The sequence below is a fragment of the Zootoca vivipara genome, chromosome 13 (assembly GCF_963506605.1).
Source record: "Zootoca vivipara chromosome 13, rZooViv1.1, whole genome shotgun sequence".
Classification (NCBI taxonomy): domain Eukaryota; kingdom Metazoa; phylum Chordata; class Lepidosauria; order Squamata; family Lacertidae; genus Zootoca; species Zootoca vivipara.
The window spans coordinates 19,859,568-19,885,800 of record NC_083288.1 but is presented as its reverse complement, the minus strand read 5'-3'; the positions used below and the strand labels follow the sequence as shown (position 1 = coordinate 19,885,800).

The window sequence follows — 26,233 nt, the reverse complement described above, 5'->3', positions numbered from 1 at the left end:
GCTCTGAGGAGCAAAAGTTAAAAAGCAATCAATCAATCAATCAATCAAACAAACAAACAAACACATTGTCCTTGGCTGAAGGACAGACTAATAAGTTGAATTCAGAGAGATGGGTGGAAACAGAGAAATGTGTTCATGTAGATCAAGGTTTCCCAAACTTGGGTCTTCTGCTGTTTTTGGACTACAACTCCCATCATCCCTAGCTAGCAGGACAACCAGTGGTCAGGGATCATGGGAATTGTAGCCTGAAAACAGCTGGCGGCCCAAGTTCGGGAAACCCTATTGTAGATCATAACAGCACTAGAAGAGCCCCGCTGGATCAGGCCAATGGCCCTTTTGCTCCAGCATCCTGTGCTCAAAGGGCCAACAAGATGCCTGTGGGAAACTCTCAAGTGAAGGAGAGCTCTCTCCTCCTGTGGTTCCCAGCAGGTGGAATTCAGAAGTATACAGCCTCCGAGTGTGGAGGCAGAGCAGTTCGATCATATTTGAGATCAAGGAGGAAACAGCAGAAAGGCAGACAGCAAATATAGTAAGAACCGGTGGTGGGGGGGAGAGGATTGGAAGCATCAGCAGGGGGAAATGATAAAACAAGAGGGCAAGAAGACCAAAACAGATTAAACATACGCATCTGAATGCAATGAAAAGAAGAAGCTGCCTTGTACCAAGTCAGATCATGGGTCCATCTAGGTTAGTATTGTTTATCCTGACCTCCAGAGTTTTCAGACTGGAGTCTCCCTGACCTACTGGAGATACCAGGGATTGAATCTGGGGCTTTCTGCATGCTAACATCAAGACATAAATGCATGTCCCCCTTGCCTCCAGTTGGACTCTTCTAAGTGGATGCTCTAATGCACTCACCAGTATAGGGATTTCCATACACCAGGACTGAGTTTTCTGGTGACTGGGTTAGGACCCCAGGTGGATGATCCAGAATTTCAGGAAGGTGCACCATCAGTTCCTCATTCTCCCGCTTTAATCTCTGCAACGAAACAAATGGTAGGATGAGAAGCCAGGATCACCTGAAGTTACAGTTTGCAAGCAGCTTGAAGCAGTTCCTCAAATCTGAAATGCAGAAAGCCGTGGCTAAGAGTGGGGTCCAGATGTTCCTGGACTACAACTCCCATCAGCCCCAGCCAGCATGGCCAATATCAGGACTGATAGGATTTACAGTCCACCAGCATCTGAACATCCACAGGTTTTCTTCACGCTTGCACTAAAGGAAACCTGTTTCTTTCCTATTCCCCCTGCTTTTGTGTTATAATGCCAGACAATTAGTACCAATTCAGGGGAAGGGGATTGGCAATAATACTTTTGACTGGACAATGCCATTTTTGGTGTTTCAGAAGAAGTGGGAGGCAGGGTGGGAGTTAGGAACCCGTTGTTAATCCTGTGGTAGGGTTCAGGGAGAAAGGAATGCTCTCGGGCAGGGTGTGCAACAGCTTTGCTGTATTTTTATCATTGCTAATTTACTGATTGCTTCTCTTGTCATTCAGGGTCCTTCAAAGCAGCTTCACAAATAAGGCCACAAAAAGTTATAAGCCCATATACTCTCTTTATTGCCCCACTTGCTCAGCCATACTTATATTTGTCCTTTGGAACACACAGATAGTTTCAAAGAACCAAGAACATTCCAGTTTTTGAAAGCTTCCTTGCTTTGGTTTGGTTGCCTGGAAACACTGCTTGCTTGCTTTACATTTCCAGAGGAGTAAACCTGCTAGTATCTTACAGCAAACACAGCACAGAGACATAAAGTTGCCTGGACTACAGCATACGACATGTGATGGAGTGGATTGCAGCCCATGGAGGCTTATGCTATAATAAAATTGTTAAGTCTTTAAGGTGCTGCACACTTTGTTGTTGTTTTGATTTGCCACAGGAAACCAGGTGAGCAGTTTCTTACAAGCTTGTTTCCATAAATCATTATTTATTATTACTAATGTTATTTATTCAATTTATATACTACCCTTTATCAGAAGATCCCAGGGCAGTGTGCAACATTAAGAACATATTTTACGGAGCATAATAATAAAAACATAATAGAGAACATAATAATAAAATAATCATAATAACAGCCCCCCCACACACATTTAATGCGGGTGGCACTGTGGATTAAACCACAGAGCCTAGGGCTTGCCAATCAGAAGGTTGGCGGTTTGAATCCCCTTGACGGGGTGAGATTCCGTTGTTCGGTCTCTGCTCCTGCCAACCTAGCAGTTTGAAAGCACACAGTGCAAGTAGATAAATAGGTACCACTCTGGCAGGAAGGTAAACGGTGTTTCTGTGCTCTGCTCCGGTTCGCCAGTAGCGGCTTAGTCATGACCTGGAAGCTGTACGCCAGCTCCCTCGACCAGTAAAGCGAGATGAGTGCCACAACCCCAGAGTCATCTGCGACTGGACCTAGTGGTCAGGGGTCCCTTTACCTTTACCTAGATTTAACAGACCATAGATTATTAATGGCCAAAGGCCTGGGTAAAGAGGAATGGTTTTTTTTCATGGCACCCAAAGACATATAAGGATGGTGCCAGAGGAGCCTTTCTGGGGAGAGCATTCCACAGACAGGAGCCACCACCAAAAAGGACCGTTCTTGTGTTGCTACCCTCCAAAGTTCTTGGGGAGAGGGGACATAGAGAAAGGCCTTAGACAACAAGTGTGGGGTCTGGGTCAGTTTGTATGAAGAGAGGCAGCCCTTAAGGTATTGAGGTCCCGAGCTGTGTAAAGCTTTACAGGTCAACACTAGCACTTTGAACTGGCCCCAGAAACTAACTGGCATTCAGTGCAGTTAGGGATTTGCTTTCCCAGTGGCCTAGTACAAGGATTGCCAATTCTAGATAAGAACCACCTTGCTAGTTCAGACTTGAAGGTTCATCTATTCCGGTAGCCTGTTTCAGACAGCAACCAACCAGATGCATCTGGGGTACACATAAGCAGGGCTTGAAGGCAATAGCCCTCTCCCTGGCTTTTAACCCGATGCTGTGAGACTACAGCTTCTATCGTTGCTTCCCATTGGCAATCCTGGCTGGGGCTGATGAGAGTCCAGCAACAACTGGCTCTCCCTGACTTAAAAGAAAGCACATTTCTTTTCAGAGTGCTGCAGCATTTATGCATTCCTTCAGGGCCGTCTTAAGCATGTCGGGCGCGGAGATCGCTCCGGCGCCCCTTCCCCGCCCCGTTTCTTGCCGCGGCTGGTGGGCGGCCGCGCGGCTCTGCCGCGTGGCGCCCCCCTGCCAGCCCCGCGCCCCGCACCACCCAGCCTACTCCTAGAGCCGGCCCTGCATTCCTTCTCCAACTCCCATTTAACTAAACTTGCACCTTGTTCTCCTTTTCCATTTCGTTCATTTCCTTCTGCAGGATCTGATATGAAAGCGCTTCCTCTTCCAGTTTCTTCTCCAAATTTTGCTGGGTTGGGGGGCGGGTAAAAAAAATAAAGGTGATTTTTATTTGGAAAATGTCACCTATCATTTTCACACCACACTTCCCTGGAGGAGCTCAGGTCTCCCCACTCCCCGACTACCCCCAATATTATTGTTAAAACCACCCTATGAGCTAAGTTAGGCTCAGAGATGGTGACTAGCCCAAGCTCACCCATCAGTTTCATAGCTGATGAGAAATTTAAACCTGGTTCTCATCAGTCTAGGTTGAAAACTCTAACCACTATCCCAAGGTTGGAAACCCTTTTGCATAGCTCAAGGGCCACATCCCCTTCTGGGGAACCGTCCAAGGGCCACATGCCAGGGGTAGGGCACAGTCAGAGGCAAAAGTTGCCAGACTGACACATACAATGTACACATACAGTAGGCTAATTTGCACACACACACACCCGGCCCTCACTCTATCCTCCTTCCAGGCAAGCCAAAGGCATCTTCAACAGTTCAAGGACACATTCCAGTCAGGCAAAAACACTCAAGGAGGGATGGTGGGGTGTGTGTGGCCTGGGAAGGGGGTGTGATCTGGAAAAAGTGTCCCCGGGGGCCAGATAAAGGCTTGGAAAGCTGCATTTGGCCCTCAGATCTCAGGTTCTCCACCTCTGGAATACACTGAAAGTAAGTCTCATGGAAGAGTAGCAGCCTGCATGAAGAATGTCCAGATTAATATTGCAATCCTCTACTGTATTCATTTTCCACACTGAATTCAACAAGACTTGCTTCAGGGTAGACCTGCACAGCATTGTGCCTAAATTCATTGGGCAGGAGGCCCGGCAGCACAGAAGCTACCTGCTGGTTTTAAAGTCTGAACTTCAGAGAGCAAACCACTTCCTGCATGCTCTAAATAGTCCACCTCAAAGTGAGCTGCTTCCTGCTCAAGAAGTCTGAAACTCTCTCAAGACCTTTAATCATTTGCTTAGGCGGATAAAACTGTGCAGATCCACTATGCCTGTGCTCTTTCTTTTACCGTCTCCTAAACCACTGTAACAACAAGGAGGGGGGGGGGGAGAGGCAAGCTTACCTGTCTAAGCAAGGTGGCATTTAATTGATAATTCTCCTCCTTCAGCTGCTCCAGGTGCCTTGCTTTGTCTTGAACTGCCCCTTGCAGGTCTTCCACTTTGTTCTGTTGACTCTGCACTTGGGACTGAGATGGAAGCAGAGGCACACATGACTCCCCAAACGCAGATGACGACAGGAATGCTGGGCTGTCAGGCTTAAACTTAGCCCCATCAAGTTTTGTTAAGATTTCTAGCTTTATATTGTAGGTGAGTTAGGTCTGCTTGTGGCTATCGGCATCTCCAGCAATCATTTGTCTCGTGTGTGTGTGTGTGTGTGTGTGTGTGTGTGTGTGTGTTTTGCCCCTGGGCTTAAGACATACAGTGGTACCTTGGTTCTCAGACGTAATCCGCTCCAGAAGTCCGTTCCAAAACCAAAGCTTTCCAAAAGCAAGGCATGCTTTGCCATAGAAAGTAATGCAAAATGGATTAATCCATTCCAAACTTTTAAAAACAAGCCCTAAACCAGCAATTTAACATGAATTTTACTATGACCGTTGATCCATAAAATGAAGCAATGAACAATGTACTGCAGTCACACAATCAATCAATCAATCAATCAATCAATCAATCAGTAGCTGAACTGGGTTCCACAGAGTCACAAAAACGCAAAATAAATAGCAAAAACAGACAGACCTCAGCGTAACACTCAAAACAGAAGTGTGGCCCTCAAAACGGAGCATGTTCAGCTTCCAGAAAAAGTTTGCAAACCAGAACACTTCCTTCTAGGTTTGCAGTGTTTAGGTTCCAAGTTGTTTGAGTACCAAGGCGTTTGAGAACCAAGGTACCACTGTATTGCTGTCCAGTAGCTCATGAGTATTTCCTGTTGAATTAACCTCAGTCTAATGTTATGGGGGGCTAGTGTAATATTATGTACAGCTTTTCCCCATTGTGTAGGTGTTAGGTGTGCTTCTAATTCTTTGCCCCACTCACCGGTATAACTTATTCGGTTTTAGATCTAACTGCTTAGTGTGTCACATTCTAATGTGCACAAGTACTCCTTGCATTTTCCTGAGAATAAGGTATGTGCCATTTGCAAGTGTGTCTGCTGCACTCAGGGCCAACTCCCATCAACCCAAGCCAGCATGGCCAATGGTTAGGGATGATGCAAGCTGTAGCCCAATAACATCTGGAGGGCCAGAGGTAAACCCACACTCTAATCCAGGCTTCCTCAACCTCGGCCCTCCGGATGTTTTTGGCCTACAACTCCCATGATCCCTAGCTAGCAGGACCAGTGGTCAGGGATGATGGGAATTGTAGTCTCAAAACATCTGAAGGGCCGAGGTTGAGGAAGCCTGCTCTAATCTGAACGAAAACATGGCCTCAGTGTATGAATGAGATCAATTATAAATACTTGAACGTATCTGGCCATCTGATATTAAAGAACCATCTCATTTCCCGTTTTCCAAAGGACAACTGGGTTTTTAAGAAACCTTCTCAACTACCTATGTTCCCTTCCTGCACTATCCAGCAGCTCATAAATGCCAAGGGAACATGCAGGAGTTTCCCACCTGAAGTTGATCCACACAATTCAGGGCATTTCTCAGCTTCTTTTCCAGCTGCTCCTTTTCAGCCAACACCTTTTTGTTCTCTTCTTTGGCTCTGTTTGGGGACAGACACAGTGGATGAATTCTTGCAGTTGCATGCCCAGGCCCCCTAGCTCCCTGCCACAAGATACATCACCTTGATGCCTGCTAAATGCCAACCCACACCTGCGCTCTCAGAATCACCAAAAGGGTCAGTTTGTCCCCCTGCAGGTCCAAAGCTTTCAAGACCCTGCAGAGGTCTTGAAAGCAGTGTCCCTGCTTTGTGACTCATACCTGGCGTTAAAAGAGAGGTTGCACAGCCTGAATTTTGGCCACCCTCCTGTTACTCTCCTTACATGGAAACATGAGATTCTGTGGAGCCTGAATGGCTTCCAGTTGCTTGTTTTGCTATGTCAACTAAAGGAACATCAAACACAGAGAATTCTAATTCTAATTCTAAATAATTCCCTCTATATCTAGCATTCAGGCCTTGGGTGCCATTGCTTCTCTAGCCAAAACAGCCTCTGCAAGAGAGAGGTATCAGTAGTTTTGGGAGAATCTCAAGCTTTGCAGAACTACTAAAATATATATTGGGGAGGGAGAATAAAAACCTGAGGGAGGGGGTAAACTACACAGTCCAATGAGGTCTGAGCATGCTCAGCAGACACAGTATGCGAACTGTTGGGCAGGGTGGGTGGGGAAATAGTATGTCTGCTATCCTGAACATCAGCATTCCACAATGAAATATTGTTACAGGTCCCACTTGTTAAGAGCTTTAGACTGTCCTCAAGCCCCATTCTCCTCCCCTCATTCACCATCTGGCTTAACTTCTTAGTTCCCATACATTGTTGTAACTAAGCCTAAGTATGCATCTTACTATATAATAAAATGTTAAGACTGTTGTCAACCTGCAGTCATATGACCACCAATAGGCAGCTATGGCAACTCCAGCACAACAAGTTGATGATGATGATAATAATAATAATAATAATAATAATAATAATAATATACTACCCATCTGGCTGGGCTGCCCCAGCCACTCTGGGCGGCTCCCAACAAAATGTTAAAAACACAATAAAACATCAACTATTAAAACATCAAGCCCTGCTTATTCCCAAGTCCATACCTCCACCCTGTCACACTGAACTTAGGGTTCTCCATAAAGGCAGGGACTCCATAAAGTGCAATGAATCTTGATGGTGTTATGCAGACAAACCAATCAGTAATAAAATTACTGGCAGTTTGTTTGCTAATGTTAAGGAACAACTGGGGCCAGGAAAGAAAACGCTTTTGGATTTTGGAACTGCAAGACTATTGCCATTTAAGCCAACAAACTACAGTGGTGCCTCGCTAGACGAATTTAATTCGTTCCACGGGTCTTTTCTTATAACGAAAAATTCGTATAGCGAATCCCATAGGAATGCATTGAAATTTTTTTGAATTTTTTTTTGCCCATAGGAACGCATTAATTGAATTTCAATGCATTCCTATGGGAAACCGCGATTCGCTAGATGAATTTTTCATCAAACGAATTCGTCTAGCGAGGCAACCTCTGCACGAAAAATCATTTCGTTAAGCGGAAATTTCGTTAAGCAGGGTATTCGTTAAGTGAGGCACCACTGTACAGAAGAAGAAAAAGTGCACTCACTGGCACAGTTCTTCGTCGGTGGAGCTGTTCTGCGTTTCTAGAGCTGCAAACTTCTGTTTGAGAATATTCACTTCTACCTCGAGATTCTCTTTGCTGCTCCTTAAAGTATCCAAGTTCCTCTGCAGATCCTGAAGAGTCAGAGACAGGAAGGTAGAACTGGAGAATCAGAACCACCCAGTTTGCTCTCAGGGTCATAGGAAAACCGAACGTACCGTACTTCGCATTTACAAAGATGCAAATATACAAACTCCCACCGTTCACCCGGTCAATTCAAAACTTAAAGCTCATCTCCTCAAGATTCAAATGTTGCCTACCGTCCCTTCTACTCAACCGGCCTCTATATTTTTACCTCCTTTTCCTTTTGCAGTTTGATACTGTTTTCTGTAACTGCCGCCAACTCCGTCTGAGCAGAGGTCATCTGTAAAGCCTGCAGGTCCTGAGCTCTCTGGAGCTCCATGGTCCCAGTCTGCAACAAATGAACTTTATCCTCAAGCTCCTTTGCTTTTTCCTGGACACACAAACACAGGGCGGGGAGGTGAGAACAGAGACTGTAAAATCTAAATGCAGAGTTTAAATATTTATATGGGTACAACTGCAGCTTGAATGATTCCTGGAACCAAGGAATGAAGAAAGTTCCTGCTTTTTTCCAAAACACTTGGGACCAAGCTACACCTGACGTTAACTTCATCTTTGCAACTAACCATGCTGCTTCTTTTTTTTAAAGGAAAAATTGCATCATCTTGTGGGTGGTGGTGGAAAGAAGTGATTATAAGTGGGATAAGGAGCAGGCATGTGGGGGGAATTTAACCGTCTCCCCCTTTGCTGCTATGACAAGGAAATCTCTCATCTGAATCCGCTATCTACATGGGGTTATCTGTGTGGCAATAGGGCAGGCACCCCCAAACTTCAGCCCTCCAGGTGTTTTGGCCTACAACTCCCATGATCCCTAGCTAACAGGACCAGTGGTCGGGGAAGATGGGAACTGTAGTCCAAAACATCTGGAGGGCCGAAGTTTGGGGGTGCCTGCAATTGGGTTTTTTCTCCAAAGCACATACCTATTACAGAGGAGAAGAAGGGTTACATTCTGCCTCCATGCCTGCTCTGATCCCACTAGTCACCACTGCACCAAGGCGATGCAATTTGCAACTCTAAAAAACTTGCAGGACTAGATGCAAAGATGAAGTTAGCCTCATGTGTAGATTGCACCTTCTTCTTCCCCATCCTCATGTGCGTCAACACGAGCAAACGCCTTTGCTTTCTCACCAGCTTCTTGTAAGTTCTGCATCTTTTGGGTTGTATCCTGCTAAGTCATATTCAAAGAAGACCTACTGAAATCGGTGAAATTCGATTCGAGAGGCCATAGGTCCTCCATCTTTGGTCTACACTGACCGGCCACGGTTTTGCACATTTCTCAGGCAGGAATATTTCCTGGTCTAGGGATTGAACTTGAGACCTTTTATGTGCAAAACATTATTCCTTTCCACTCGGTCCCTGCCAAAATTACCTTTGATGCACTAAGCAATCAGGATTAACCATACACATTTATCAAAATATATTCCTACTCAGGAGTGTGGGGAGAGCTTCAGCTGGAGCAGTAGCCTTATGAGACACCGAAGAATCCACACAGGGGAGAAACCATATAAATGCATGGGATGGGGAAAGAGCTTCAGCTGGAGAAGAAAACTTAGGGTTTAATTACATTTACGTTTTGCCCTGCTCTTTCCAGGCACAGACCAGCACTTTAAAGCTCTGTGTCTGAGTGCTTTTTTTTCTTTCTTTCTTTTTTTTGCCCATGAAAAACCACTCTTTAAAGCTGAAATGCAACCAATGGCAATTCGGGGTTTCCATGGATTGCAGTTTGCTCCAATTCTGCTTTAAAGAGCGGGATTACGGGGGGAGAGCTCCAGGGCAAAAAGAAGAATGTGCAATTTAAAGTGTGCCTGGAAAGTGTGGAGGAAAGGTAAGAGTGGATAAGTCCTTACTTTACACAGCAAAAATGCACACACGGGAGAAGCCATTAAAATGCATGCGGTGTGGGAAAAGCTTTAAGGAGAAAAGCAGCCTCAGCTTACATCAACAAATACACACTGCAGCATGAACCATTTAAACGTGTGCTGTGTGGAAAGAACTTCAGTGTTAGCCTTACTTTGCAACTTCATACTAGACCCACTGGTGGAACTTATGTGGGCCGGTGCAAATTTATTTACTTATTAAATTTATATAACTTATTAAAAGATCTCAGGGCAGTTCACAGAATACTTAGCAATGCATTATTTAGTATTTACTTTTAACTACTGATTTTATGCATTGTGCTTTTTTAAAAAAGTTATTTTTAAACCTTGCCTTTCAGCGACCATTTTAATATATATTTTATGCTCTTTGTAAGCCACTTAAGAGGTCTTATTTACCATTCAGTGGTATACAAATGTTGTTAAAATAAATCTGCAAGTCCTTTATCGCGACAGCAGTTTCTGCGGAGATTGACTTGCAAGGAAGTCTATATAGAGTTCTTTGATCTGTGCAGAGACCCCAGGCTCAGGGACTGAGTGTGGCCCTCCAGAACACTCCATCTGGCCCTTGACACTCTCCCCAGGTCACACACCCCTCTTGCCCTGCTTCACAGTCTCCTTGCCTGGCAGGAATGCATGCTTGAACTCTGATAATGGTGTCTTACTTACTGAATAGAGGAAAGGGAAAGGAAAGCAACCCAGTGCACAAACTTACAATTTATATTAATTCTCCCGCCCACCAATGGCACCCATGCCCTACTTTTTGTGTGTGTGTATGTGTCCTACCTCTGCTGCCTTGAGTTTCTCCTGCATGTCCTCATTCTGGCTCCGAAGGCTTGTAAGGTTTTCCTTCAGTTTCTGGTTTTCCTGAAGCAAAGTTGTGTTTTGCTTCTCGATCTCCTCCACTTCTCCCTAGAAGAGCAATAGGGGAAAAAGAATGCAGTTTTTTTAAGCAAGGTGTTCTGGGAAGAAGGAGGAGGAGGAGGAGGAAGAGAGACCAGGATCCATCTTGGGCAGGCTGGCTGAAGGCTGGCTGCACTGCTGTGGGGGACAAGTCACTCTTGAAATAACCATGCTGTAAGATTTGGACTCCCTGTGGGTTAAACCACTGAGCCTAGGGCTTGCCGATTGGAAGGTCAGCGGTTCGAATCCCCGCGATGGGGTGAGCTCCCGCTGCTCAGTCCCTGCTCCTGCCAACCTTTGAGTTCAAAAGAATGTCAAAGTGCAAGTAGATAAATAGGTACCGCTCCGGCGGGAAGGTAAACGGTGTTTCCGTGCGCTGCTCTGGTTCGTCAGAAGCGGCTTAGTCATGCTGGCCACATGACCCAGAAGCTGTATGCCGGCTCCCTCGGCCAATAAAGCGAGATGAGCGCCACAACCCCAGAGTCGTCCGCGACTGGACCTAATGGTCAGGGGTCCCTTTACCTTTAAGATCTGGACTCCCTCCATGCAGACTGAAAGTGTAAATAGGTGAATAAAGCATATTTCTTAAAGCTACAAGAGTCTCTGCCATGTCTCAATTCTCCAAAGGAACACAAGACCCTGGGTGAGTGCCTGGAATCCCCTGGGCTCTTGCTATTGCTCAGCAGAGAGTGGGGGAGGCATCCAACTTTTGTAACATTGCTCATCAACAGGCAGCACTTGGGCCTCCTGGTCGCAGCTTTCCCCACTATTGTGCGCGAACCTCATGCAAAAGCCGTATTTTCTTTGCCTCTTTTGTCGGTGATGCGTATGTAGCCACCCATACCCAACTCTGCGACTAAAATAAATCAGCACGGCAAAGGCAAGTGGACCATAGCCAGGTTTAATTTCTTTCTCCCTTTTTGTTTTGTTTTTTTAAGGAGGTCGACAGATCACTCCCGGGCAAGTCAGCGTGTGACATAAGGAGGACTGAAAAAGGACCCTCCCGAGATCACAGCTGCTCCTGGTGTCAAATGCTTTGATTAAGTCAAGGCACTTGACACTGTGAGCAGATGTGCTCTCCGGGGGCTCCCTTCTTAAAACCTGGCCGACTTGGAAGAGGATGTGTCAGCAGAATTTGATCTTCTCCACAATCTGAAACGTTGGGAAGCTTTGTTGCTTTTGACTCTACCCTCTTCAGCCCAAAGGGGCTTTTTGGGGTGTTGTGTGTGACCATACCATACATTCAAAGCACGTAGCTTCCCCCTCAAGGATCCTGAGAACTGCAATTTGTTAAGGGTGCTAGGAACTGTAGTTCTTTGGGAGGGGGAACTACAGCAACCCAGGATTCTTTGCGGGCCACTGAATGCTTTCAATGTATGATGCATACGCTGCCTTGGCTTCTTAAATGCCTCTGTATTTCCCCATTCTGGCAGGGAAACCCCCTGCCTGAGAAAGCAGCTCTCTTGCAGCACCATCTCTCCCTGTTCCTCCTGATCCCTCTTCTTCCACAAAGGTAAAGAGGTAAAGGTACCCCTGACCATTAGGTCCAGTCACGGACGACTCTGGGGTTGGGCGCTCATCTCGCTCTATAGGCCGAGGGAGCCGGCGTTTTGTCCACAGACAGCTTCCGGGTCTTGTGGCCAGCATGACTAAGCCGCTTCTGGCGAACCAGAACAGCGTACGGAAACGCCATTTACCTTCCTGACAGAGCGGTACCTATTTATCTACTTGCACCTGACATGCTTTTGAACTGCTAGGTGGGCAGGAGCTGGGACCGAACAACGGGAGCTCACCCCCGCTGCGGGGATTCGAACTGCTGACCTTCCGATCGGCAAGCCCTAGGCTCGGTGGTTTAGACCACAGCGCCACCCGCGTCCCTTTCTTCCACGAAACATTTGCCTTAATCCAGGTGTGCCCAAACTTTTTTCAAAGAGGGCCAGATTTGATGAAGTGAACATGCGTGAGGGCCAACCAAAGTTGTTGACCAGCGGGCCGGATTAGGCCCCGAAATCGGACTTTGGAGATGCCTGCCTTAATCCCTTGGTGCCTTATCCAAAACAAAGCCTAGGTACACAGTAGCCACATTTATGCCTATTCAAACCCTCTCTGCCCCTCTCCCCATTTGTCCTCTTCAAAGACTGTAAGCTCTTTGGGGCAGGGCCCTTTTTTTTGCTCATTTGTATTTTTCAAGTGCCAGCTACGCTGGTGGCCTTGCGTCTCAAGTACAGAGGAAAATAGAACAATTGCAGCAGAGTACAGCGGCAAGGCAGGATTGCATTTCCCTATGGCTTCTCTTCTTGGCTGCTTCGCTGCCTTTTAAAGCAGCGCTGGAGATTGACTTATCTACATTAACTAAAAGGTAAAGGTAAAGGGACCCCTGACCATTAGGTCCAGTCGTGACCGACTCTGGGGTTGCGCGCTCATCTCGCATTATTGGCCGAGGGAGCCGGTGTATAGCTTCCAGGTCATGTGGCCAGCATGACAAAGCCACTTCTGGTGAACCAGAGCAGCACATGGAAACGCCGTTTACCTTCCCGCTGTAGCGGTTCCTATTTATCTACTCGCATTTTGACGTGCTTTCGAACTGCTAGGTTGGCAGGAGCTGGGACCAAGCAACGGGAGCTCACCCCGTCACAGGGATTCGAACCGCCGACCTTCTGATCAGCAAGCCCTAGGCTCAGTGGTTTAACCACAGCGCCACCTGGGTCCCACCTACATTAACTACTCACACATAAAACATAAAAAAGCAAAAAGTCCCCGGATAGGTTCGGGCTTCATCCTGGGATTTTCTACATACAAAGCCCTGTGCTTTTATCACATAGAGGAACCCATAGAGATCGTCACTAGAGGTTACTGCGAGTGCACAGTGTCACGGCTAAAAATTGGCCGCTGTTTCTTTAATGCTGGGGGAGCTGAGTCAGCATGAGTCAGCGGCCTGCGGTGACTCATGCAACCTTTCACCTAATTGTATTGTACCTGTATATATGTTAGTGGTGTTTGCTGGGGCTTTGTTGGTTGGTTGGTTAGTTGGTTGGTTGGTAGAAGCTGGTGGTGTTGATGTCTGTATAGTTAGTCGTTCTGCAGTTAAAGACTTTTAAGAATAAAAGCAGAATATACTCTGCAAGGACACTCTTTTCGTGGAGTCTTTTGTGCCAGGCAAAGCAGGTCAGAAGCTGTGCCATATTTTTCAAAACACTGACACACAGATCTCACCTTTAGGATAGCATGGTGCACTCCTTTCCCTGCTCTGAAAATTAGCCTACCGCACGACGCAGTGTGAGCCACATGCAGTGTACAGTGAGGCATCCTGTTCAGACTACACATAGTGACAAAGGCAGAAGGAGGGAACAAACATGGAGCCATAATGGGTTGGCCGAGGCTTGGGAAAGTCGCAAATGAGCCACTACATAGCACAGGGCACACATGAAGGAAGCGAACCTGCGTGGTAACCACCAACATGTCATCCTCGGTCTCTGCACGGAACTGGAAGGGGACGCTGGCTCCACGGACGAGGCCGTCCTGGTCCACGTAACAAAACTGGTAATATTCATCGTCCTTTGGCAGGTAGTAGGCTGAAAGAGCAACAAAAAAAAAAGCATGCAAAGCTAACATAGGAGGTTGACTTCTACCTGGTCAGACTTATTGTACTGCAGTTGAGATTATTTTATTTTTTTAGCATGCAAACAATGCCTATTTCAAGAAATAACACCACCTAACTCCTTCCCTTCCTACCACGGACCTTTAAAGAGCACCTCCTGAAGTTCGTCGTCGCTGCTGTCGGGGTTCCTTGGCAAAGGCGCCCACACAAACGTGAAGTATTCGCGAGCGGTCTTCCACCCCACCTGCAACATGAAAAATATTTGAGTGGGATCCTTCAACGAACCGAGAAGCAGGCCGGGAGTAGTGGGAGTTTAACAAGCTGTCTCTTCATGCTCTAATCCAGTGCACTAAAAGCAGCCTGTTCTAAAACAAGGGACATATTTACACAGCAGGTTTACACAATAGCGTAGCTAGGAGGCAGGGCACCCCCGGCGGCGCTTACCTTTGGGGGTGGCCTGCTGGAGCCCAAGGTGGCGTGCAAGTCCAGGTGCCCCAGAGCCCGGCATGCCGCTCCCTAAAGCAGCATGGCCCAGGGTGCTTGCCGCTGGGTTTACAGGACAAATATACCATGTGTCCACACAGAAGAAGAAAGTCCAACTAAAGATTTTAAGGACATCATCCTTAAACCAGTTTATTAACAACAACAACAACAACACCAACAACACCAACAGCAGCTTCTTCTCCTCTCTCACTCTGTTGCGATCTCAAACAAAAGAATTCACAGCTCCCCCCCAGCAGATTATAATTCCCAGGATTGCTTGGGTGGAGCCATAACAGTGAAAATGGTACAAAGCTGATGTTTCTAGTATACACACTTGCAAAGTTATGCACACTTAGCTCCAACAAATGCATCATTCTGCTTCCTTCTAGGAAAGGAAAGCATTCACACACACACACACACACACACACACACACACACACATGATTTAATTTCTTAATAGCACCTAAAGGTTTTAAATTCTTTTTAAGGAAAAATGTGCATAATCTACCATCCAAGATCTAAGCTCTCCCGGTGTAGAATACCTTCCTGATTACGGCTCACAAACCGATCATAACCTCATCCTGCCTCAGCCAATCAGCTATTATCTCGCCTCCTTCCCTGCTCTGACTTTCCTCAGCTTTCTGGAAGAACTCCATCCAGAGAACAGTATCTCCTCTGAAGCTTTATAACCCTGCAAGAGATTGCAATTTATCATAAGCCAGTTCCAATGTCCACGTTGCGCCACAAATGATAGCAGACCTACCCTGAATATGCCCACCCAGTCCTTCCGGCGTGGGGTGATGTGCCGAGAAATGTTGTAACGGCAAGTTATATCCGCTCCAGGGACATAGTATTTGTCTATGTCTGTGAAGATGACCTGATTGAAGGCACGGCAGTCTAGCAGGACGGCAGAAGTGGGAGGTTCCTCCGAATTGTTACATAATGCAGCTTCCATCCTGGATTCTGTATAAAGGACAATGAGGGGAAAACAGAAATGGGAAAAAAGAAAACAAAAAAGAAAACCAAGGACAGTTAAAAACAACCACAGCTAATTTTGACCTCAGGGTGTCATGTCAACTGTATCTTAACAACAAGATATTCACGGCACTGGAGGAATTTTGCCCAATAAAACATTGCTGGCATTGAACACAGGAGCAAAGGAAAGGGAAAGGGAACGTTAACCGTACACTAGGAAAAACACTATCGCCCAAACCCCATCCTTTTTCTTGTAAGGGACCAACTACAATGTTGGGAATCTGTCACGGTGTCCCGTTGCACCAGAAATGGTTTAGTCATGCTGGCCACATGACCCGGAAAGCTGTCTGTGGACAAACGCCGGCTCCCTCAGCCTGAAAACAAGATGAGCGCCGCAACCACATAGTCACCTTTGACCGGACTTTTTTTTTTTACCCAGCTGCCCCTCGCCCTACATGGGCCTGAGAGACCCCCTGTTCCCCTCACAGAGCTACAATTCCCAGAGTTCCCTGGGAAGAGGGATTGTTTGCTAAGTCACTCTGGGAATTGTAGCTCCGTGAGGGGAACAGGGGGTCTGCTAAATACAGTTCCATCCTCAGCAACTCGCCTGGGCTGCCTGCCAGCTGCTTTCTGTCCCCACACTGCAGTTGGCATGGCCGTCTACTGGCGGCCACGTGAACTGCAGTGTGACCACAATTTTTCTCACGGAAATGTAGCGTGCGTGAGCGCACTTCTTTTGTTATTATTATTCTCTTCCTCCACAGATAAGACTGAAGGCTCGTATTTGAGCATAGCTGCCCGCATACCCAACAAGTCTAACATGCACACGGCACATATCTGGGGGCTGGCAATATCAACATGCAGGGTGGATTTGATTTAAATCAATCTGATTTAAATCACGATTTAAATCACGATTTAAATCACTAGTCAGTAAGGCTTGATTTAAATCATAGTTTTCTACATAAAGACTAATTCTTCCTGGTATAACTTTAATATGCAAGTAGATGAAGATTTTTAGAATAACAACTTTTCATATTAGTTTTTTATCCCCAGTTTAATGGGTTATTCATATTTGGACAACTTTACTGTTGTACTTAGGAAGGAGAAAAATAATCATTACCTTAATAATAACAATTTAAATAGATTTATTCAACTGAAACAATAACATTACAGCATATGTTATTTGCTTAAACAAACATCCATGTTTATTAACTAATTTGGCTAAACAAAATAATATATTTTAAGAAACTTAGACTGTCAGCCCAGCCTACACATGAAAAACTTAAATACTGTCCACTCCAAACAATCAGAAAAATATTGTTTCTATTCTATTCACTGAACTTCTTGAAACTTAGCACTGAAGGGGTTGTTTCTGTATTCATAGGTTCGTAGAACAATAGGATTAAGGTCTTTTTCTCAACTCTGTTCATGTTATAACATTTTTGCTGTGAAGAAGAGGCATGTGATCTCTGTTGAGTCAAATTCAGTTTTGTGAACTGCAAAAGTAAACCAAGCATCTGTGATAATATCTTGTAGGGTTAGGGTTAGGGTTAGAAAATGCCCAATAATCTTACAAAAACCTCTGGAAGAGCATGACATTGTGAATGGATTAATGGAATTTATTTACCCAAAAAAATAAACATATACCTTATTCTACATAATTAAAAAACTAATCTTTATTTCATGATGGAATAACCTTTGGATGGTAATATATTTTCCTCAAAAAGCATTTTATTTAAAAAAATCCAATTTAAATCAAAAAAATCGATTTAAATCAAAAAAATCCGATTTAAATAAAAAAATCCGATTTTTTTGATTTTTTTAAAAAAAAATCATTGATTTTTATCCACCCTGTCAACATGGGAACTGCCCTCATGACTCACCAGACTGATGTACATTTCATTCAGATGTTACCGGAGCAGGATTGGGTGTGGAGCGGGATTGGATGAAACAGCAATATAGCCACATGAGTTGGCCTTAAGTTTCTTTTATAGTTAAAGATGGAAAGACTGATAGTAGTGAAATGTCGGACAACGGCAAACATGAGCATGCCAACTTTGTTATTTCATCATGCCATTGGCTGACCTGAGCAAACAGGGCAAGCCCGTGGACAAACAATAAATTAAATAGAGTTATCTATAATGGGCACCAGTGTACTCTCCAAAGTCCAACTTGTTGAATAGTGAGGTGTTCTGTGGAAATGGTTATTCCCACAAGACCAGGTGAAACAGTCTCCTCAGGTAGCAGACTTAAAAGCATCATTATAGCAGCGAAGTGGAAACGGATAAATTTGCCCCACAGTGAAGAATCAACTGGGGATATCTTCATCTGGGCTCCCAGAGGAGAATTATCCTGGTGGGTTACAAGCTATTCCTCCTTTACACTAATTGAAATCTTCAGTTCCCCAAACACCACTAATTGTTTTGTCTAAAATAGTATCACAGACAACAAGGAGCACATTCAAGGGAACCCCCAAAATTTGCAGAAGTACAGAAAAAAAATCATTCTGGGGGGGGGGGGGGAGCAAGGGAATCAAAATGAGCCAAATTACCCCTGAACATCCCAATGAGGACTGATTGAATATGCTCAGAGGGCACCGAATGCTGAAGCATCAGGAGTGGGGGAAATGGAAAACCCAAGAGAAATGGAACAGAATTTCTAAGAAGAAGACACAGCTGATTGCTACTGTTAAATGCTCTACACGACAACATTACGATGCAGGCCTTATTTCCCCTCTCTATTTCCTGGCTTCAGGGCCAATGTTTATTTAGCCAAAATGGCACCACTCATGCACTGTCCCTCCCCAGGTGAGGAGGCTTTCCTCCTCTAAGCAGCCCCCGCTCCAAGAAGGGGGGGGATTTTGAAAGTGCAAATCAAGCCAGTTGATAGCTGAGCCATAATTCCAAAGGTTCCCCCCCCCTCTTCTCACGGCGCCTAATAAATGTTCTGTTGCACTTGCAGACCTTCCTTGTGTTAATTAGCAGAAAGGGAGCGTCTTTGGTGCACACCAGCTAAAATGCTGACTCAAGCCAGGGTAGCCAAGATGGGGCCTTACAGGTATTGTTGAACTACAACCCCCATCGTCCATGCTGGCTGGGGCACATGGGGGCTGGAGTCCAACAACATCTATAGGCTACCATGTTGACGACTTCTGTCTTGGGCCGATCCAAAATAAAATATTCTCTCTGGTGCTTCAGGAGCAACCTGATCGGGTCCTGGGCCAGTCACCAGAGAGGAGGAGCTCTCTCCCCAGACAGCCTTCCTGCTTTCCCAATTCCAGGAAAGCAGAAGCACGGGTTCCCTGGCTGATCCTCATAGCAGCGGAAGAGCAGCAAGACATGACCGCTCCAGATAACAGGGAGCATACAGGGTGAAGGAAATTGGTGGGGATGCCAGCAGCCAAATATGCACGATTTGTTTTTGATGCTCCGCTTGCTTGCACCACAATCATGCCAAGCCGGTCTTGATGACACCAATATTTAAATACTTAAAAAGGCAGGGGGGGATTATTTCGGAACACTCACAGATCCCAAGTTGCACAGCACAGATCCATGCAAAAAACATTGCCTTTACTTTTAAACGGGATAGGGATGTTTCTTAAGCTAACGTTTACAGAAAGAGAATACTGGAAGCTCTGAACAGAGGAAGGGGATCTGCTTAAGATCTCCAGATCCCCGAGATCACTTCCCCCACCGCTCCAACAAAGGCAACATTCCAGATAAGGCAACTTCACTAATCTTTCCAGAAATCTATTCCACCTACAAGTTCCCTGGTGTCTGGTGTTAGGATTTGGAGTTATTTATAGCAGAAATCCGAATAAACCGAGCCTGAAGGCGATATGCTTAGGGGACATTCTGTTCCACAAATCTGGGGATGAAGGGAAGTCCCCCATCTCAATTCGATGTGGCCTCAAGTTGTAACGCTGCTCCTTTCCCCTGCACACCCTGGAAAAATCCCCTAATAAAAGTCACAGGCAGCTGTCGACAGAAGCAGCCCTATGAGGAAAACATCTCCTCACATAGCCCTACAGTGTGGCAGACCTTGAGTATCATCAAGGGCAGCAGAAGGGCAGATGAACTGATTTGACCCACAGAGGACAACTCAATGGACATTCTCCACCACAAGCTCTGCTGAAATTAACACAGGATGTGATAGAGTGCAGTAGTCCTGCTGCACAATTCCATTTCATTACAATAGGAGCTGTGCTACTGGATTGCATCCTCGTGTAGGTATGTGTGCAAGGTTAACGTGTGGGCTGGTGCTGGTGGCGGGAGGGGGAAACAGCACTGACGACCTCTTTGCATCTTTAGAACTCCTGCTTCCTCACCCTAAGGGAGGGGTAGACAATGTGGTGCCCTCTAGTTGTAGAATTCCAACTCCCATCAGTCCCAGCTAGCATGGCCACTGCCCAAGGATAATGGGAATTGCATTCCAATGTCTGGAAGGCACCATGTTGGCTATCCTTGCCTGAAGAAAAGCTGCCTCCATGAACAGTCCTTAGGACAAGGCAAGGCTGTAAGCCATGGGTAGGCAATAGGGTGGTGACTTTTTCATTTCCCCCCCCCCTCAAAAATTATTTCCTGTAGCACAAATGGATGAACTTTTGCCTATTAATGACTAAAATGAGGTATATTCCATTCAAATACTTAAAAAGGTTACACACAAACCATTTTTAATTTTTTTGTATGCAGTTTTACCATTTCATAAAATTGTATTAACAATTCTATATATATTTCGTATCAAATTTGGACACAACACCACATTCCACAATGGGGAGTGTTCTTAGCAACAGAGGGCATACAAATGTCACACCCGCGCAAGGTAAAAGCCTCTCTTTGGGACCTCAAAACTCAGCCAGCAGACCCTGCCGGGCATGCTGGGAAAAGAACCTACAGGAGAGGTAGCAAAACATCGTCCTCTAGCGGCGTCTATACTGTTACTGCAGCTAAAAAAAGCTTCCTTGTGTGTTTGATGACCCTATATAACAGGCATCCCCAAACTTCGGCCCTCCAGATGTTTTGGACTACAATCCCCATCTTCCCTGGCCACTGGTCCTGTTAGCTAGGGATCATGGGAGTTGTAGGCTAAAACATCTGGAGGGCCGCAGTTTGGGGATGCCTGCTATATAATGTTGTATATATGTGACTCTAAAGTTGGGTTCAATTTTATATCTGCTTACAGTGACTTCAAAAATGGTCAAAAAACTGATAAAAAAATTTAAAATCATTTTGTGCGTGAGGTTTTTTAATCAAATCTCTTTGAAAGTAAGATTTTATCTAATCTTTAATGAAAGCCCATCAAATTATGATTGTAAAAATGCCATCACCCTAGTAGGCAAACTAAGGGCCGGGGGCCGTATCCAGCCCTATCACCTTCTAAATCCGGCCCATGGACGGTCCGGGAATCAGTGTGTTTTTACATGAGTAGAATGTGTCCTTTTACAGTGGTACCTCGGGTTACAAACACCTCAGGTTGCAAACACTTCGGGTTACACACTCCGCTAACCTGGAAGTAGCACCTCGGGTTAAGAACTGTACCTCAGGATGAGGACAGAAATCGTGCAGTGGCGGCATGGCGGCAGCGGGAGGCCCCATTAGCTAAAGTGGTGCCTCAGGTTAAGAAATGGTTTCAGGTTAAGAATGGACCTCTGGAACGAATTAAGTTCGTAACCAGAGGTACTACTGTATTTAAAATGCATCTCTGGGTTATTTGTGGGGCATAGGAATATGTTCATTTCCCCCCAAAAAAATATAGTCCTGGAAGACATGTGTTGCCAAATAAGTCATTTCCTCATCAAGGTTGTTGTTGTTTCCTGTGCATTGCTCCTGTGCTCCAGTAAGCATTTGTTGGCTTAGCCAGGGGAGCCAGCATGGTCTAACAAGTATAGAGTGTCAGGCTAGGACCTGGGAGACACAGGTTCAAATCCTGCTCAACTAAAAAACTCGCTAGGTTGAGTTGCTGCTTCTCAGCCTTGCCTACTTCACAGGGTTGTTGAGAGGATAAAAATGCGGAGGAGTGGCATATACATTACCCTGAGCTCCACGTAGTAAATAGATAATAAAAAGAGAAGCAGAACAAAATAGAAAAAGGAGACGAGATACAGCACCCATCCTGCCCACACCTGTCTCTTGCTGAACAGTCTCTAGATCTCTTCCTTCTACTATGCCAGGACTTGAGAGCTCTCTGCAAGAGAGATTCAGATGCGTAACATTACTCAGTACAAAGCAAAGCCAGCCCTTCTTTATGTGCTGCTCATTTCCATCCTCTTCTGAATAGGCAAACTTTGAGATAAACAGGGCCAACGGTCAGCTCTGCTGTTTCCTGGAATTGAGAAAGCATTTAATAGCATAGCCTGCCTAGAGCAGAACCACAATAGCCTGCAGCTTTCACTTTCCATGTGTCACTGAGGAGCCACACCCTACACGAGTTCCAGCAATTGTCTTTGCTGTAGGGTGTAAGAGACACACCTGCCACCTACCTGTGCCATAAGGCCGTCAAATGCCGAGTCCAAGTCAAGTGGCAGAGCTTGGCAGAAGACAGCTGCGTACTTGTTTAATGCTCCAAGTGTGCCATAACAGCAGAATGGCGGGCACGGAAATGAAGCCAGTGAAGCTTTTTCCCATCCATGCCAGGAAAAGCTTCACTGGCCCAGTTTCTGAACAGCTGTGCTTCAATATTTATAGAGCTATTGGGTGTTCAGTAAGGCAGAGAGATGCTGACTGACTGATCACTGAATGAGCTGCATGCCTGAGAGTGGGAATTTGAAACTAGGTCTCCCTGGTCCTAAACCAACACTTTACCCTCTAGGTCACACAAGCTACACTATTTGTTGGGGCTCCTCTTAAAGGCACAGGAGCAGATCCACTGAAAGACCTTAGCGATCTTGCTGTAGAACAGGCATCCCCAAACTCAGCCCTCCAGATGTTTTGGGACTACAACTCCCATCATCCCTAGCTAGCAGGACCAGTGGTCAGGGATGATGGGAATTGTAGTCCCAAAACACCTGGAGGGCCGAGTTTGGAGGTGCCTGCTGTAGAATAAAGCATGGATTGTGAAGTAACGTAGCTTACATATATCCAGACAGCTAGGGGGGGTCAATCCAGAACTAGCATAGAGAAGCCAAAGCATCAGTTGCATATTGCTGTGCTGGCACATCAAGAGGCCACACAAGGAATTCCAATCAATCAACTGCTTTGCAAAACCAAAAATTCAGACATCTGAATAACCTGAGCCAGCAAGGGACGTGCCTGGAGGACAGGCTGTTCCACCAATTTGGGATGTGTGGAAAGTCCCCATCTCAATTCAACTTGGCCTCTAGTTGTCATGTTTTGCATTTTCCTGCACAACCAGAAGAAAATCCCCTACTAACAGTCACAGGCTCCTGCGGGCACCAGCAGCCCTATGAAGATGACTTCTCATGTAGCCCCATGGTGCAGCAGATTTTGGAGATCATCAAAGGCAGCAGAGTGGAAGATAGAGCAATCTGCCCCAGGGAGTCCTGCAGAATCCTTGCTAGAACCAGCAATCAGAGGACTCAGCCTTGTAAATATGCCCACAAAAATTATTAGCCTACAAGGCTGTTTTTATTACTAGTCTTCCAGTAAACTGCATCTCCATGTTGGCTTCAGAGGAAGGAAAGCCACCATCTTCCATGGCCAGCATGGAAACATAGGCTGTTGGATTCCATTTATGGCTAGCAGGTGAATTGCCAAATATAAGGTTGGCTCCACCTATATCTAAAGCAACCTTGACAAGCATTTAAGCTTCCAACAGCTTCGCTTTCAGTAGCTGATTTCATTGCTCGAGTATTCTTAGAAATCTCATTTTGAATGGTGTTTGGGGATTTATTTGGATGTTAGTCTATAGATGGGGAAACAGAAACAAGTTCTTAGGTCAGCCAGCAAACAGCCCAAATGCTCTCTTTTCCCAAGCTGCCAAGTGGGCTTCCCCACGCTTTGCCTGCGTGACCTGCTGAAATAAAGCACGCCGATTGTTTTGGTCAACAGGACGTCATTGCGAGCACAGGCCAAGGATAAAGGAACATGAAAGGGGGGAAAGTAAACAAAGAGGTCTAGAAAGGGAATAAAGGCTATGAGAGAGGCAGTGGCTTCAGTCTAGAAAGAATCCAGAGGATGCAAGTAGTTGGGGGGTGGGAAGGAGAAATCCACAACAGTGCAAGCTGAAAATATGTTTGCTAGTACTGTAGTGCTTAATAGCATCACTGCTAACTTGCAAGCATCTACAGTGGTCTTATTTAGCTACATTAGTATCAAGCCTTTATTATCATGCTCTACGGCAGGCATGTCAAACATGCAGCCCTCCAGATGTTTTGGACTACAATTCCCATCTTCCCCAACCACTGGTCCTGCTAGCTAGGGATCATGGGAGTTGTAGGCCAAAACATCTGGAGGGCCGCATGTTTGACATGCCTGCTCTACGGTATTCAAAAGTACTTCAAACAATCCCAGCCACCCTTACAAAAAAGGTTAGTTCTGTCATATACATATTGCAGGTGCGCAGGGTAGAATAAAAGCTACAAGAGAGTGGCTTGCCTAATACCACTTAGCGAACTCATGGAAGAGGTTAGATTTTACCCAGTGAACTTAAGCACTACATTATAGGAAGTAACTTAGGCAGTATATGAATGATCAATGAAAGTGCCGTAGCTTCATAATTGTTAAATTGTAGGTGGAAAGAATGTGGAGGGCAGAGACTTGCTTTGCTAAATATGAAAAATGTTTTATGTAATCACGAGTTACTATACTGGCCGTTGGTCCTGTGTGTTCTGAGATTTGATATGTGGGATTAAGCCCAGGTCTGTGTGTCCTGTGCTGACTAACAACTGACTAACAAGGAAAGAACATGAACGAACACACACACACACACACACACACACACACACACACACACACACACATGTATGTGCTGCTTCTGAATTCACAGCCCTCCTCATAATGCTTCATATATTTTCTTGCAGTAAAACAACAGTACTGCAAGACAGGCAAGACTGAGGGTTGATGCTGATACATGGCAGCTTGCAAGGCCATCTAGAGTTTACAACGGAAAAGATGTTTGACCCTGGACTTTCCAACTCATATGCTTATTCACGACGCCACACTGCCTCTTACACATTCTTGTTTCTGTTTCTTTTCAAGTTGCTTCCAGATTACCAGCTCCAGCACAACAAATGTACTGCTGCAGTAACACACCACCCCAATGCTTCTGTTGGCGGACGTTACGTATTTCCTGTGCTAGATGCCTATTTTTTTTTTAATAAGGGGGGGGGGGCGAACAAACTTCTTTCCCCAGAAAGCATTTCCTTTTAAGTTTGCAACTTGAAGCTCGGCATGCAAGTTACACAAAGGTTATCAACACACTGTTTAAACATGTCACAAGCTGTTCTGTAACGCGACAGAACCAACACGAATATTCCATTCCAAACGCCTAAACCATGTTGTGACTGTAATAATGTATTTAATGCCTTACAGCAGGGATTGGCAGCGTGGTGCCTTTCAGATGTCAGGGAACACCACCGGCCCCAGCCAGCATGGCCAATGGCCAGAAATGATTGGAGTTATAGGGTACCACATTGCTACCCCTTGCTTTGGAGGCTGGATACCACTCACTGACAATTTAGTGCATGCCCTTATTTCTTCTCACAGAACTGAACAGTGTGAAATTCACTCTTATGGGGAAAAGAACGTCATGCTGGGCAGCCTAGACCTCAAGGAAAGAGGATTTCTAACACGGCTAAGATACTTACAAGCCCCTTTTCACCACCCATCATAATGATTTTGCAGCTAACGTTTTCCAACACAACCTCACTTTAATACAAACAAACAATCTTGTTACCCCAACCCACAACTTCTTTTATCCTAAATAATTAGAATGGGAAGTAGAGGTACAACACATGCTTCTACAGTGTGGATCTGTTCAGTGTCACTCAGAATAGTGACATGTTTTTGTAGGCTGAAGCTCCCATCAGCCACTGTCAGGGCTGGTGAGGGTTGCAGTCCACAACATCTAGAACAGAGCTTTCCAAACTGTGTGTCGCGACACGTTAGTGTGTCGGCTGCAGTGTGTTGCGCAAACGCTCCCCACGCTTCTCCCGGGACTGGAAAGGGCTTAGTTTAACTTCCAGCTTGCTAGTAAAACTGAATTAGTGTATTGCAAAATGATGCCTGTCTAAAAAGCATGTCACTGACATGAAAAGTTTGGAAAGCTCTCATCTAGAAGCAGCCTGATCAAGTGAAAGACTGCTTCCTCTGTGTACTGGCAAAGCAAAGCACAAGGCAGGAGCATGACATAAGATCGCAACCGGCTGCCATCACCGCCTGACCTCCTTCCTGCACTTAGCACCACCACTCTTCCTCAATGTGCGACACACTTTATAAAATAAATCAAACTAACCCTTTCCTGGTCACAGTCGGCAAAGGGCGCCACTGAGTTGTTGCTAAGAGTCGGGGTAACTCTTAACTGCCTACTCACCCTTCCAAGTGGAGAAGAAGCCAAACAGCCCCCTTCCTAGCGATGCGAGAATCTACAGGACAGATCAGTTGCTACTTCCCACTAAAACGGAGAAGGTGACGCTGATTAGCAAAGGGGAGAAACTTG

The 26,233-nt window shown here is 45.6% G+C and overlaps 1 protein-coding gene across 5 annotated transcripts in view; it reads right to left on the bottom strand.

Annotated features, from left to right (window-relative positions):
* Positions 1-26,233, bottom strand: part of CALCOCO2 (calcium binding and coiled-coil domain 2) — a 30,931-nt gene extending 4,698 nt beyond the window's left edge. Inside the window, exons 1-11 of one of the 5 annotated variants that reach the window (XM_035134768.2) lie at positions 26,108-26,233; positions 15,408-15,607; positions 14,303-14,405; positions 14,002-14,135; positions 10,447-10,572; positions 8,001-8,159; positions 7,652-7,779; positions 5,989-6,079; positions 4,444-4,566; positions 3,310-3,396; positions 859-979 (exon numbers count right to left, since the gene is read on the bottom strand). In XM_035134768.2, coding sequence (XP_034990659.2) covers positions 859-979; positions 3,310-3,396; positions 4,444-4,566; positions 5,989-6,079; positions 7,652-7,779; positions 8,001-8,159; positions 10,447-10,572; positions 14,002-14,135; positions 14,303-14,405; positions 15,408-15,599 — 1,264 coding nt within the window. In that variant the 5' untranslated portion in view covers positions 15,600-15,607; positions 26,108-26,233. Of the gene's footprint in view, positions 1-858; positions 980-3,309; positions 3,397-4,443; positions 4,567-5,988; positions 6,080-7,651; positions 7,780-8,000; positions 8,160-10,446; positions 10,573-14,001; positions 14,136-14,302; positions 14,406-15,407; positions 15,608-17,502; positions 20,656-22,097; positions 25,996-26,029 lie in introns of those variants that run through there. The other 4 variants (XM_035134769.2, XM_035134770.2, XM_035134771.2 and 1 more) reach the window with 4 other exon arrangements.